The sequence below is a fragment of the Cataglyphis hispanica genome, chromosome 11 (assembly GCF_021464435.1).
Source record: "Cataglyphis hispanica isolate Lineage 1 chromosome 11, ULB_Chis1_1.0, whole genome shotgun sequence".
NCBI lineage: Eukaryota > Metazoa > Arthropoda > Insecta > Hymenoptera > Formicidae > Cataglyphis > Cataglyphis hispanica.
The window spans coordinates 3,987,786-4,002,820 of record NC_065964.1 but is presented as its reverse complement, the minus strand read 5'-3'; the positions used below and the strand labels follow the sequence as shown (position 1 = coordinate 4,002,820).

Below are 15,035 nucleotides of genomic sequence, written 5' to 3'. Positions count from 1 at the left end.
TACACATATAGCTTTGCCGCTTACACCATCCTATTTATTTAATGTTAATTATTTTATTAGTTAATAATAAATCTTGATTTTAACATATATAAATCTTTTTCAATAAATAAGGATAATCAAGTACATTAATTGTAAGAGTTTTTTTAAAAGCCTTGCATTCTTACATAGTTGTATTATTCATCTGATAAAAACATTTTAATTCGAGAATAACTGGAATTGAAATGAAGATAATTACGAAAAAGCTCCAGTGAATTATTTTAATGTTGCGACTGTTAAAAAGCAAAGGATTTTAAATGCAACTTGAAAGAATAAAGGATCGAAGAAAAAAGCGTCGCGATGTAATAAAATCTAGTTCATACAGGTCATGCTTTTGGAGTTAAAAGTACTTCAAACTATTTACTTAATAATCTGTCGTTTTTACATAATTTAATTTTATCATCATATGCATAAATTTACTGTACCAGAATTTTAAATCAGGCGGCAATTGATAAACCAACGAACTTTTTTATTAATCGAATATTCTTTTACAGAATATAGAAAAATAATTTTCAAAAATGTATTGCATTTTTTCCACTTTTTTTTTTGAACATTTTTTATGTCATATAATTTTGAGTAAAATTTTATGTTTTATGAAATAATTTATTTGATTTAGAATTTTATATTTTACATGGCAAAAAGCGACAACGTTTTTGATATATATATACACACACATACATACACGTTTATCAACATGTTTAAAGCGTTAAAAAAGTACGCAAATGAAGTAATTATCGCAATTTGTGTCTCGAATCATTCCATGCCACCGTCACATGTTTCATTCAAATTCGGCTCTTACAAGTTCGAATCTGTTCGACTGTGAAAATCTTATTAGAATATCCGATACCGATCGGAAGACTGCGCACTTAGAATTCAATCTGTATACCGCACAGTGCATCTGTGGATGCAGAGTATGCGCATCTGGTCTTGTAATACGCCGGGTACACGTATAATGAACCTCGATTATAATGGAGTATACAGCATTGTTTCGTGCAAATGCGGTAATCCTGCTGTTCCGCGTTCGCACACACAGAGCATGCAAAAGCGCGATATACATATGACAACGATCAAATGCAATTTCGTTCGTACATATCTGCCTAATGGATTGCTCTAAGCCGTTGAAAGATAGCTCGATTCGACCGGAAAAGCGAATTTTTCACTTAGCTTTGAGATTGACAAACGATTTCTATGCACAAATTATATTTGCCAACTGTTCACGACGATAGATTCGCTCGACATAGCACATTTAATAAGAATATAATCGCATATACTAAATGTATTGAATCCCGCATCAATGAACAGGAACATTGTTTCCATAGTTATCGAAGGACAATATTCAAAATTGCTGACAAACTGAAATAGTAGGCGTACACACACGTACACACACACATGTTTATGAAAGAGTATGATTTATAAGCACTCAATAGATATTTAAATTACGTTCTTCCATGTGAAATAATTGAAAATTTAGTCTGGACAGAATCTGTAAATTCTAAAAATAAAAATTTTAAAATATAATGTACTTGTTTAGGTGCTTTATTTATTCTCATTAATACTTGGATGTGATTTTATTCAGGTTGGTGCCCCGAAATTTGGGACGAGATACTATGTTGGAATTCGACTGCACCAGGACAATTGGCGATTCAGTACTGTCCTTCTTACATCATGGGTTTTGAGCCTCATGTATGTATAATTACGTTTCACGATTAAAATTCACGTATCAAATATAATTGACTTGATTCGTGTAATAGCTTTTCAAAATCAATACTTTACGTGTATAAAATTTTGTCGTTGAATTATATATGTATATATATATGCACATAACGTATACGTATATGTTGAACGGATGAATTTTAACGATCAAAACGAATTAATATCTCTTTTCCGTTTGTAAATAAATAAATTATCGAGATACGTTTACAGCTACGAGAAACTTAATTAGATTAGTTCCTCGGTTTAATAAGTCTTACATCATTCTGATGTAAAATCTTCGTTGATCGATCGATGAAATCCATTTTTCAGACTCAGCTGATTGAGATGCTTCCGGCGTAACACTTGCTTGTAGCTTGAAAAATAACGTATTTTGATATTTCTGTTAAGATAAAAGTTAAATAATAAACCCATTTTTTTTAGGCATTCGCATCGAAGCAATGCATGCCAAATGGCCAGTGGTTCATGAATACCGACCATATCATGTGGAGTAATTACACCCAGTGTTATGAAGAACGATTGGTCACTGTCTTGGTGAATATATCGGACGTACAAGCAAATAATGTCACTCTCATTAAGGTAAACAGATGTAAGAAGAGCAGCATCGATAAATGATTAGAGTATTAAATAAACTCTTTTGTTAGAATGTCTTTAGATAATCAGGTATGTAATTTATCGATCGAAGGAATAAATTTGCCATGCGGAAAACAACGGAGATGAAGAGATCAATTGGAATTGATCACACGGTGGCATGACGTCAGTCATTCTACTCACGAGGAAATGAGTACTGTAAATGACGTTCTGTCCACCTAGGTGGGCGTCATGACGCTTCGCATAGTCTTGAGCCAAGACGTTGTCATAAAATTACTTTCCAGTCTTGGACGATAATGAAACGAGCGAGCACACAAATGAATCAATAGCTATGTATTATAACAGTATTATCGAGAGAAATGGGTGAAAAATGTTAAAAAGAATTTTTCTCCAAGACCTTTCGCGCTGAATTTTAAAGCCGATAGTCAGGGTTCATACTTCGTCATATAACATATCGTGGCAGCTTTATATTTCAAATTGAATTGGGTTATTATTTTTTTCTAAAGACAAAGTAGAAACAATAATAAAGAAAATAATTTCTCTTCAAAATTTTAGACATGTTGATTAAAATTAAGCTCGATATGTCACATACATTTAACGTACATTTGAAATCTAAATTAACAATTTTACGCGAAATTTATCGAATAAAATGGCAAGTATTGGCGTATTTATCGCAATTTTAATACAAACGAATACAATTAAAGCATCATATTCTATACGTAAAACGACTTTAAAAATTACACAACAAAGAGTTTTCATAGAACGATGACAAAATCGTAATATAATGGGAAATAATCTTCTTAGCATCATAAGTACTGTAAATATAAAAGCGAATAGGAAATAAAGTAAAGAATGTTATTAATGGAGAATTGAGTAGAAAAAAGATAATAAAAAATACTAGAAGAGTTTTTAGGCCATTAATTAAATGTTTCTAAAACTTTCTAACGTTCCTAGAGATCATATTTATGACAGCATTTTACAAAGTATTATTTAAGGATACAACGATCGTTAGATAGAATTACTTCAAAGCATCACTTACTCTCAAGCATAATCGATTTATTCTGCTATTTACTCTGCTATTAATAATTATTTTGATAATTAAAATTGTGCAAGTGATAAATAATTGATAATTATTTATAAGTAAGTATTTAATAATTAATTACTTTCCTTTAAAATGCAGTTACAGAAATTCTTCCCAATCGTAAAGACCATCTCGAAACTCGGCTACACAATTTCGCTATTCACTCTCATCATCGCGTTTTGCATTTTGGCGGCTATCAAGTAAGTATAATTATACAAATATAATCTTACCGCATGTGATTATAATGAGGTGCCTCGCTTTATACATTTTTAACGGTTCCGTGCACGTTTTAAATTTATAACTAAAAAAAACTATAGTCTAATATTTTTTTTTGGATGTTTTAAAGAGAAGATTTTTCTTCTATTTTTTTATTCGTTTAATATATTGTATCATAAAATAGATGTTTTAATATAGAACTTAGCGACTGGAAAAGAGTAATAACTTTTATCTTATTTAAATTGATTTAATTGCAAACCTTTGGAAGACTCCGTAAAGATTTAATTAATTAAAAATCAAAGTCAGATTGTGTGTCTCACGACGCCACATATGATTTTGCACATTTTAATCGAAACGGAATTCGCATTGCCACGTTCAAGTTTGTCTCCCATTGGACGTAGGAAATTGCGATGCTCGCGGAACATGTTGCATATGCATCTGTTCGTCTCATTCGTGATGCGAGCATTCATGGCGCTACTGAAGGACCTGCTCTTCGTATCTGGCATCGGACTGTCGGATGCCGTGATCGAGAATGACGAAGGTTACTGGTTGATCAACGAGAAGGAAAACAACTGGCACTGCAAGATATTCACTAGTCTGTGGCAGTACTTTCTCCTGGCTAACTATTCCTGGATCCTGATGGAGGGTATATATCTGCATAATCTGATCTTTCTGGCACTCTTCACTGATGCCAATTCTAGCATCGCTGTGTACGCTCTTTTCGGATGGGGTAAGTAACATTAATTTCAAGAAATTATCATTAATTCTAGAAGGATTTCTGAAATCGCAATTGAATAATTTATACTTTATACATTTCCAGATTGATTATAAGTTATTTTATTTTTATTAACTATCTTGCAACTATATAATAAAAATTGAAATATATTTAAATATAAAATATTTTATATATTATCTCTTAATAGAATTTATATAAAAATATACATATGTACACATATCTTGATTGTGTTGGTCTTAAAAATATTTAATATAAATTTTTTTTTACTGAATAAAAAATTATTCAAATTTTTAATTAATCTAAAATTTTATTCTCAAAATTAAGATATTTTATATACATTTATTAAGATTGTTTAATTATTATAATTGAATCATTTAATTTAGCTATTTTTGCAATATTTTATTTTTTTGACATTAAAAAAATTAAAAAAGACGGTTATATTTTTATTAACGATAGTGGTACTTAATCACAAATACAATAAAAGATGAAATATAAATCTCCTTCAAGCATATATCTCTTTTGAAATATGCTGATCGTCTTTGACACAGAGCAAAAGGTAATAGGATTTCCTACAAAAAAATTCTACGATTTTCAGAGAGTCTCAAGAGTGACTGATCGAAAATCATGACACATATAGTTGTGCATAAAATATGACATCGTATTGACTGTTGTATCTTTGAAAATGACATAGTGATGCAAACAACAGTAATGGCATATATCATTTCAGAGTTACAGTCTATTATACACATATTCCAAGCAGTATTACATTAATTTTCATTGATCACGTCAGACACATGTCGATATTTCTGATATTTCTTTTTTATTTTAAAATCATTAACTTTTAATTCTCAAGTTAGTACTTGTGAAAAATATATTTGTTTTTTAAACATGAAATCTATTTATTTAGCAGAAAAAACTTTTCATCAGATTATTCATTTTTGCTTGAAGGAACCTGTTATTAATAAGCGCAATGCATCGCTCTGATAAAATTGTCTTTGCACGTACAATCGTCACAACGTCGTCTTTCAGGTTTGCCAGCTATATTTATTTTACCCTGGGTAGTCACAAGGATCATATACGAGGATACGTATTGCTGGACGACCAACGTGAAACCTCTCTTGTTTCTCTTCATACGAGTACCTACAATGCTCTCTATTTTGGTAAGCATCTTACGAATGCCAGAAAGAGGCTCGTTGAAACATAATTAATTTAGTCGCAAATAAATTTGTCGCTTCTCTTCGCTCACGTCAGATAAATTTCGTGCTCTTCATCAACATCGTGAGAGTGCTGCTGATAAAACTCAAGTCTACCATGTCGGAGGAAACGCAAAGATACAAGTAAGCTTTATGTGAAAAGTCATATGTTCAGTGTGCATTATAATCTATCATCTTCTCATTTTTTCTCATAGACTTTTTAGTACAAAATGGTATACATACGTCAACTTGTTTTATATATAATTTTAGTATATTTGACTGTACGTATATACATATATCTAATATGTCTCAATGTGTGTGTATTTAGACGCTGGGCTAGAAGTACATTAGTCTTGGTACCGCTCTTCGGAGTTCACTATGCGTTCTTTATCGGGATGTCATACAGCGTCGGCGAAAATGAGACGGTAGAGATCGTATGGCTCTTCTGCGACCAACTGTTTGCATCTTTCCAGGTATGTAATACGCTATTAATAATTATTAATAGCACTAATCTACTTTATACTAAATGCCAAACTGTTTTAAAGCCGCAAGTGCTTTTAGCAAACCTCTTAATAACTGCTGCATCTTAACTAGTTGAAAGATGTTATGCAAAAATTACTAATCTCTCTCCCTCTCTCTACAAAACTTCCACAACTATATTATATACTGAGCTGGCAATAAAATTTTACATTTTAAATTTGATTTTCTTAGAAGCATCTGTTGGATTTACGCAACTTTATACCATTCAGCCTTAAACTACATAAATAGCGAAACCTGAATTTCTTTTTAGATTTATAATAAAATTTTTTTCTGTCGTAATGTTCATTGTACAACTTTTCTTTATTAAATTTAAAGAAATTTTACATTGTATTCTTAAAATATTTTCTTTAAAAAATAAAATTAATTTATTAATAAAATTATGACAAAAAAATAAAGAAATAGATGAATGCACGTACATGAGATTTATTGATGGAAAATTAAAAGACAAAATAAAAAATATTTTTAAGATATAAATAAACAATGTTACATTTTTTACGATTTATACAAAAAATATTAATTTTAAAGATTTGCGTTGGAAAAAATCTAGACCGCTTAATAAAGATCAAAATCGATGAATAAAATTATTTCTTCGTTTTCGGAAGGGCTTCTTCGTGGCGGTATTGTATTGCTTTCTGAACGGCGAAGTGAGAACTGAGGTGTCCAGGACGCTTCGCAGCATTAAGCGGACGCATCTTCACGGGATACAGTGGGGCTCGCGACCATCAACGCATTCAGTCAGCACATGCAGCTGTAACAATGCATCAAAATCTGGCGGTCGACATTCAAGGAAACCCAAGTGGTGGAAGTCGCGCTGGAAGACAAACCCTTGTCTGTTTCATGATCGCGCTATTCGTCAGTCCACCCACTCGATGGCGAGTACACAAGGTGTCCCTTTAAATCCTACAATGCATCATATCCCCCCTCTTGTGTGTCTCGTCCTTGTCAAGTCTACCGTGCCTAAAGTGCCCATTGTTTCACTGCTTGATTTCATTTTGATTTTTCTTTATCTTAGTTCCATTAAATAATTAATAAATTCCATTATTAGGTAATTAATAAATCAAACAAAAGTCTGCATTACAGATTAAACCGCTACTTAAAAATTTCGATGAACTGTCAAAATACTGTAGATACAATCTTTCTGTTTAAGGAAAATGAATAAAATAAAACTAATCAAATCTAAAAAAGTTATGCAACTAAATGGCTTTTGATATAAAATGTTGAGAAGAGTTTGACATTCAAGTTTAAAGTTTCAGATTAAATTTGAAGTCAGAGTTAAAATCGATCGTTATTAAACGAGACAGTGAAAGGCTCACGCAATTTCTCATACGCGAATCTACACAATGCAATAGCACGATTTATGTAATGAAATTTTATAGATGTTAGAACGAGAGGATGTAGTTTAGCGAGCAATAAGGAGTACCTGGAGATGGCCGGTAACGACCAAGTATTGCAGCCGACGATGCAAGATCAACATACTCATCATACATCGCCCTTGTGCAACAAATATACGGATCAATCGATACTCTCTTTTTATTCGAATGTAAGTGTTTTACGCGAGTATTTGTACCAGATTTCCTAAATAATCCTTTAATACAGTTGCTGGTGTAAATCTTTTTGTTTTTTTTTATCACGCTGTAATATCTAATTTAAATTTTATATATAATTCAGTGTCATTTAATATTGTCACAGCACGATGGATACAAAATTAAACGAAAAATTTAATTAAATAAAAAATTAATTCCAGAAGATAAATAATTCTATAAATTAATTCTATAAATTTTTTTAAAGGAACGCGAAAAATTTTTTGTTTAGAGAAGGAAAATTTTTAATCATATCAAACGAAAATCTGTATATATACTATTATTTATACATACTTTTATATAAAATCAATGTTCCGTATAATCACTTTAATATCAAATTTTTCTATAATAATTAATATAATATACTTATACTATAATTAATATAATATACTTTTATTATATATACATAGTAATTATATGCTGTACATATTAATATTTAAAATTTATATTGTGATATAACATTGAAATAGAAATGAATATAATATACATTTATTAATTGTTTTTCAAAATTTAATGCGTGAATAGATGTCTAATTTTTTTTCGAAACGATAGAAATTATCCTGTTACTAATGATTTCTGCATTAGCAAATAATTTTTTGTCTTAGATGTCGGATGCATCAGGGTCAAATATTGATGAAATCCGTGATCAGCATCGTTGGAGCAATTCAGAATGCTGCTATCTCGCATACGAATTGCATAAACTACAGCAGCATCACGGACAGTGATAACGCTTGGACTCATACGTATAAATATAGAAGAAACGCATGTCCTGTAAATGTACAATACGCATAATCTAAATACGTATATTATTTTTGAAAGAAAATAAAATTAAAGATATTTAAATATTAATATAAATTTAATATGTTATATAATTTAATTTATTATAATAATTTAAATTTAACACTTTACCGACCGGCCGTCGATTATTCGACGTTTACTGGAACCGCTACCGATCGGTAAAGTGTTAATATAAATTTTTAAAAGAGATTTACAAAAGAGAGAAAAAAGAAATTATTTATTCTGTATCTCTTGAAAGAGAAAGAAAAGGAAAAGAAATAGAAGAAAAAATTTATTTCTTTATGTTTATTTTTTTTTAATTTCTTACAGTTTTTACATATTATAAATGGAGATTGTATCTTTTCTTAATTCTTCTACAGGAACATATCGTATTGTTTATATAATCGTCCATGTTGTAAATTTTAATTCGCGTGTAAGCATAGATGTATAATAATGTGTACAGAAAGTCAATGTTCGATATTTTACTATTTTAGATTTGTTTAAATATACTAGAATATATTCGATAAGATATCTCGTCGATATATCAAAATATACCTCAACGTTTTGAAATTCAATACGCCACCTACTATTGTATTGTACGAGTTCAACTCATGAAAATGTTAAACGTCCATTATTCACAACGATTTCTATGCACACTATGACAAATAAATAAAAGCAGCTTATTAAATTTGTGAATACTATATCGGTCGTAAATATATATCTGTTATTAATTATATTATTCATATAACTTCTTTATAATAAATATAATAAAATACTAAACTTTGCATGGCTAGGATGTTTTTAAAAGAGAATATTCTTTATTATTTAATGATGAAGAAAACTATTTTTTACATCTCATAGAACTTCAAGATATTATACAATATAATTATTTCTTTCATTCATTATTTATCAGGTAAATAATATCAGTATCATTTCCTTTTCAAGTTGACAATATTTGATTTACCCCATTATTTGAAATACATAAGAATATACTCAACAAATTCTTATTTTTAAATATGTATGTATAAAAATATACGTGCTTGAAAATTCCTCATTAAATAAAGCTATTGATATAATGTACTGTGAAATGATTAGTTTTAAGATAAGAATATTTCATTTCGAAAATAAACATTCAGTTACACATTTTACCATAAGCTCTTTCACATGGATGTAAATGTAAAAATATATATATATATATATATATATATATATATATATATATATATATTTTACATTTTATATATATACAGTTTTTGCAACCAAGTTTTTACTAAAAGGAATAATTTCTTTTACATTTCCTTGTAATCGTTTAATATAGTGAAATAGAAATTATATTGTATATACAAAACGTATATTTTATGCATATTTATATTTGTAATATTAATATATGCACAAGTTTTCTGAGATGCAATATCGGTGTAAAAACTATACACAGGAATGTTGCAACGCTTATAACACTCCTTTGATTGACAATGGTGGCAGCCAAGAAGAAGAATCATTGTTTAATTGGTCATATTTCAACTTGTTGACAAGAATACTAGTCATAATCTTATCTACATCATGCGTTTGTCCATAGTAATCAACAAATAAGCCTTCTGGATCCACCAAGTATATAATAATTGTATGATCCACCTAAAATAGAAAATGGAATGTCGCAAAATATATAATATTACTGAATTGTTTGTAATTTATTATATACTAACAATGTAATCATTATCTTGATCTTTAGGGCCATTGCTATAATAAACCCTATATGCTTTGCACACTTTTCCAATTTGTTCAACATTACCAGTAAGACCAATAATCTTATCAGAGAATTCTTTGAGATACTTTCCAACAACAGTGGGTGTATCTCTGTCTGGATCAACTGATATGAAAATTGGTTGTATTTTGAAATTGTGTTCTTTTTCTGTAAATAAGAGAAATACAATGATATATGACTAAGAAAATTTTCTTTAATTGGTATAGTAAACTAAAATTTTTTAATAATTGCTTACCAAGTCTATCTACTACTTTTGTCATCTTTTCGATTTCATCAGGACAAACATCAGGACAATGTGTAAATCCAAAATATATCAACACCCATTGGCCTAAGAAATCGTCAGACTTCACTGTTTTTCCCTCTGTATTTACTAACTCGAATTTACCACCAATTTTAGCTTTGCCCAATTGTTGCCTTCTTTCCCGTGCTATAGTTTTATCTTTTTCATTTCTCAAATAATTTATATATAATATAAGACCACCTCCAATGACACTGCAAATTGCCAAACTCTTCCATGTAATTGGTGATTTCTTTTTTATTTTTTTAGGATCTTTTGGTAGAATGGATTGTTCACACAATGCTTTTGATGTATTTATATACCTAAACTGTATAAAAAAAAAAATTAATTTATTTATTAATTAAATCTCCAAACGTCGCTTTTAAAAAACTATATTAAATATATGTTAATAATTAATATAATTAAATTGAGAAAATAATAAGATTGTATGCAAGCATCAGGTTCTACATACTACATATTAATCAAATATGTTATTCACAATTGAAGATATGTCACATAACATTCTAATTTTTTTTCATAATATTTAAATAAAAAATAATAAAACTTATTTTTTTAGTACAAAAATAAGAAAAAAGTAATTTATAGGTTACTAGTTTGCATATAATGCAAAATATTATCGCTACATTTGATTGTCAATATGCATTAACAGATTTTTCAAGGAAAATTACCTTTGCTAAAACATTACTAGAACTCCTATTTAATGACGCAAGAGATCTTAATATTAACGACATTATTTCACTGACAGAAATTCAATCAGTCTAACCTTTCACTGTCAAAATAAGGTTATATTACCGGCAGCATGCCGTATCTTGGAACGACCAAACTACTACTTTAGCAAATCTGTTGAGATAACGATAGTTGAATATGTCTCAATGAAATTTGGGAGCTGAATTCTCGATATATTAAAAGAATATGACAACTGTTACGAAAATTGATATAAATTTTAAAATAAAAAAGATAATGCACATATTTAACACTTACTCTATTAGCAATATCCCTATTAGCAATAAATATTTAACATTATCTCTCTCGTAATCAAAAATACATCCAAGTTTTAAAAATTATAAATATAAAAAATATATTTTATTTTCCTAATATACATATATATATATATATATATATATATATATATATATATATATATATTTAGATCATGAAAATAACGAAACTATCCCAATACATATTTCTTAAGTTATAAAATCAAAATGTTTATTTAATTAAAATTGCTATTGACATGTATATATAATGTTATTTCTTACAAAAGTATATTCTATAATTTGTGTATAATTTTATGATTTACATTGTAAGGATTGATTGAAATTGAATTCACATAAATTATTCAGTTTTCCTCCTTTTTTTTTCTCGAGTTAATGAGTTTTATTCCAAATATATATTGCACAAAAAAAAATCAAAATGTTAATGTATTCAAAGCACAAGTTTAAATTGTCAAACAAGATTTTTGTAATTGTGTAGACACATATTCTAAATAATAATTTAAAAGGCTCAAATGTCCAAGGAAAGCTGAAATAGCATAATGATTTATAAAGATGTTTTAACTAGAAGATTCTTTACTCTGCTTTTGTTGAATCATTTCTCTGATTTCATTTTCGCTTTCTTTTAAACTTCGTTGCAAGTATATTTTGTTATTTTCTAATGTCTTAATCTTTTCATCAGACGTTTTCATCCTACTATCCAGATTGCTTTTAATGTTGTTCACATCATCTAAGAGAAACATTCGACCGACAGACTCGTATATCCTTGTGTCTTCAGGAAAGCAGCTAATCTCTTTTGAAGTGAGTTCTGCCCGCTGTTTTGTACGTCGCAGCTTATCAATTTGTATATCAGCTAACTTTAGCTTCTGCTTGGTATCCACCATCTTTTCGTGCAGCTTTGAAAAAGCTTGCTTCAATTCCTCATCCAATACCTTTGACATGTTCGCTTGTTGTCTTTTCTATAAGGATAAAATGATAAAAACATCATTCACAAATATATTTCTACAATGAGAGAATATTTGTATTCTATCGTAATTTATTAATTTTAAATCTTTTTTTGTGCTAATATAAAATATTCCGTCTTCCTAAAAGATGTAACCTTTTATATATCTAACATATCTTTTATATATTTATACACATCTCACACACACAAAATTATCTGTAATTCGAGATATAAATCAAATAAAGAATTGTGGAAAAATGAGATTCTTACTTCAGTTTCTCTTTCTACGATAATATACGAACTTTCTATAAAATGTATTTATGACAATGATGTTCCTAAATCTTCCTAACCATATATATATTATATATCCTATCCGCAAGATTCTTTATTCTGATTGGTCCATCAAATGTCATCAAATGCTTTGAAGCAAAAATGACATCAAGCGGAACGCACCTATTATAACAGTTCTATGTTAATATGAATTGCGTTCCGTTTCACACATAGAGCGCATAGATCGTTGGAAATCTATAATATATGTAACGTGAACTATAGATTTTCAGATAACGTGAATTATAGATTTTCAGATTTGCGTGAAACGGAACGCATGAAGTTAGCTATAGATCCCACAAAGCGCGCCTAGTATCACGGAGTCCGATATCAATATAACCAATAACCATAAATAATTTATAACCTCAAAAATTTGTGAACAAGAGAAGAAATTACTTAATTTTTTAAAATTTGAATAACGTGAGTAATATGTGAAATATTTCCTATTTATTTATCAACTAATATTATTATATCATGTATTACGTATTAGATGATTCAAGAACAGTAATGTGAAGAACTTAGGACTTAGAAGAACATCCGCTGTTTTTTACAATAATAAACAATGGCGTCGCCAACAACGTCATCGGGAACGGTAAGCCAAACATCGTGGGAACCGTATCGACTCACACATGCCAAGCCGTCCTTTGACAGTCACGAGATGGCCCTTGCGACTCGCAAAGATCTATGGCACAAGTTCATCATTTTCGACGGCGCCCTGTATGGACGAACCGATATCCTCCGCGCTGTAATAACCGCCTGCGAACCAGCGATTTTAATACCGATTATGTACACTGTTGAGGATAAAAAGAAAAGTAGTTTTCTGGCAAAATGTAGCAGCAATACCATAGAAAATATAGTGAAGCAAGGATTGTGTATAACATTACCTCGCGGTCAAGAGCTGTACATGGACATTGTATTAGGATTTCTCAGTATGCAAGAGTTGCAAGTGAATACAAACAGAATCATAGCACAAGCCTTATATGCTAGATACGAACCAGTGAAGAAGATATTCAATCTGGACGACTTTGAAAACGAGAAGGCACTAGGTTCGATATTCTGTCCCATTTCAATACCGAGAATTCTGGATATGGTCCTGCGTTGTAGCAAAATGGGAATTATGGGCAACAGTCGCGAATCCCAGCAATCGCGATTGCCCGTTCGCGAATTGAGTATGAAGTACAATAAGCTCACAGCTATCATTCTGTTTGATAAGTTCTTTAATTACCATCTGACTAAGCTAGACTTGAGGCACAATCAGATTTTGGATGTAGAATATCTACGTTACTTTTGCGAGTTCAAAATAAGTGAACTTTGGTTGGATGGAAATCCATTGTGCACCAAATACACTAACTCTCAGGAATATATACAAGCGGTGAAAAATGTTTTTCCACATTTACAAAAATTAGATGGAGTTGTGATAGGAATGGAAAAGAAGTTTGTACCAAGCATACAAAGTAATTATCTTGGTAATGGAACAAGAATATCTCTGATCAAGCAATTTGTCAAGCATTTTTTTACGTTATATGACCAAGAAGATAGGATAGTTATGAATGGTCTATATGACCGAAACGCGTTCTATTCTATGACATTAGGTACTGTGACAAATCATGTACATAAAGAAATTGTTAAGGCATTCTCCACAAACAGAAACTTACTGAAATTTGTTGATTATGCTAAATGTAACGAGTTTCTGTTTTCCGGACCTGAAAAAATAATTACTGCCTTACAACGACAGCCACCAACAACACACAACTTCAAAACATTTTATATTGACTTATTGCATGAAGAAGATAATTACATAGTCATTTCGGTGCAAGGATTATTTTCATATCGAGTATTACTCTGCCCACCTATGTTGTTCAACAGAACTTTTATTATCATAAAAAAGGAAGATAATGAATACTGTATTGTCAATGATCAATATTATGTTGATGGTACACCGGCCAATACATTTAACGAAACAAAATTTGAACAAAAACCCGCGCCTAAATTTACTCCAACAGTACTCAGTGTGTCAGAAAAAGAACAGCTGCTTAGATTTTTACGTGAGCTTACTACAATGAATATTCGATATTGTTATAAATATCTTCAAGATGCAGGCTGGGACATAAGAAATGCAATCACTACATTTATGAAGAATTATGCTGTTAATGATGTTCCTTCAGAAGCTTTTCAATAGATTTTAATGTATTTAATTTAATATAATTTTGTGTAAATATATGTACAATATATATTTTTTTAAGGAAAAACATT

At 29.8% G+C, this 15,035-nt stretch overlaps 4 protein-coding genes across 9 annotated transcripts in view; 2 read left to right on the top strand and 2 right to left on the bottom strand.

Moving 5' to 3' along the window:
* Nucleotides 1–9,251, top strand: part of LOC126853099 (secretin receptor-like) — a 31,226-nt gene extending 21,975 nt beyond the window's left edge. For 3 of the 5 annotated variants that reach the window (XM_050598547.1, XM_050598545.1, XM_050598546.1), the window contains exons 4-14: nucleotides 1,613–1,719; nucleotides 2,170–2,325; nucleotides 3,518–3,618; nucleotides 4,015–4,364; nucleotides 5,400–5,530; nucleotides 5,622–5,707; nucleotides 5,892–6,036; nucleotides 6,706–6,988; nucleotides 7,480–7,643; nucleotides 8,289–8,546; nucleotides 8,668–9,251. In XM_050598547.1, coding sequence (XP_050454504.1) covers nucleotides 1,613–1,719; nucleotides 2,170–2,325; nucleotides 3,518–3,618; nucleotides 4,015–4,364; nucleotides 5,400–5,530; nucleotides 5,622–5,707; nucleotides 5,892–6,036; nucleotides 6,706–6,988; nucleotides 7,480–7,643; nucleotides 8,289–8,408 — 1,643 coding nt within the window. In that variant the 3' untranslated portion in view covers nucleotides 8,409–8,546; nucleotides 8,668–9,251. Of the gene's footprint in view, nucleotides 1–1,612; nucleotides 1,720–2,169; nucleotides 2,326–3,517; nucleotides 3,619–4,014; nucleotides 4,365–5,399; nucleotides 5,531–5,621; nucleotides 5,708–5,891; nucleotides 6,037–6,705; nucleotides 6,989–7,479; nucleotides 7,644–8,288; nucleotides 8,547–8,667 lie in introns of those variants that run through there. The other 2 variants (XM_050598548.1, XM_050598550.1) reach the window with 2 other exon arrangements.
* Nucleotides 9,252–9,703: 452 nt separating this feature from the next.
* Nucleotides 9,704–11,439, bottom strand: LOC126853086 (protein SCO1 homolog, mitochondrial). The gene is made up of 4 exons (XM_050598510.1): nucleotides 11,189–11,439; nucleotides 10,458–10,827; nucleotides 10,164–10,369; nucleotides 9,704–10,092 (listed from the first exon to the last, which is right to left on the bottom strand). The coding sequence occupies exons 1-4, from the start codon at nucleotides 11,249–11,251 to the stop codon at nucleotides 9,910–9,912; spliced, it is 822 nt and encodes a 273-aa protein (XP_050454467.1). The 5' UTR covers nucleotides 11,252–11,439; the 3' UTR covers nucleotides 9,704–9,909.
* A 264-nt stretch (nucleotides 11,440–11,703) lies between these two features.
* On the bottom strand, nucleotides 11,704–12,860 carry LOC126853035 (prefoldin subunit 1). 2 transcript variants are annotated; one of them, XM_050598419.1, is made up of 2 exons: nucleotides 12,726–12,860; nucleotides 11,704–12,471 (listed from the first exon to the last, which is right to left on the bottom strand). In XM_050598419.1, the coding sequence occupies exon 2, from the start codon at nucleotides 12,451–12,453 to the stop codon at nucleotides 12,073–12,075; it is 381 nt and encodes a 126-aa protein (XP_050454376.1). In that variant the 5' UTR covers nucleotides 12,454–12,471; nucleotides 12,726–12,860; the 3' UTR covers nucleotides 11,704–12,072. The 2 variants fall into 2 exon arrangements, with proteins under 2 accessions (XP_050454376.1, XP_050454377.1); XM_050598420.1 differs by lacking the exon at nucleotides 12,726–12,860 and adding an exon at nucleotides 12,612–12,723.
* A 117-nt stretch (nucleotides 12,861–12,977) lies between these two features.
* On the top strand, nucleotides 12,978–15,027 carry LOC126853057 (nuclear RNA export factor 1). The gene is made up of 2 exons (XM_050598449.1): nucleotides 12,978–13,202; nucleotides 13,273–15,027. The coding sequence occupies exon 2, from the start codon at nucleotides 13,345–13,347 to the stop codon at nucleotides 14,959–14,961; it is 1,617 nt and encodes a 538-aa protein (XP_050454406.1). The 5' UTR covers nucleotides 12,978–13,202; nucleotides 13,273–13,344; the 3' UTR covers nucleotides 14,962–15,027.
* The last annotated feature ends 8 nt before the right edge of the window (nucleotides 15,028–15,035 follow it).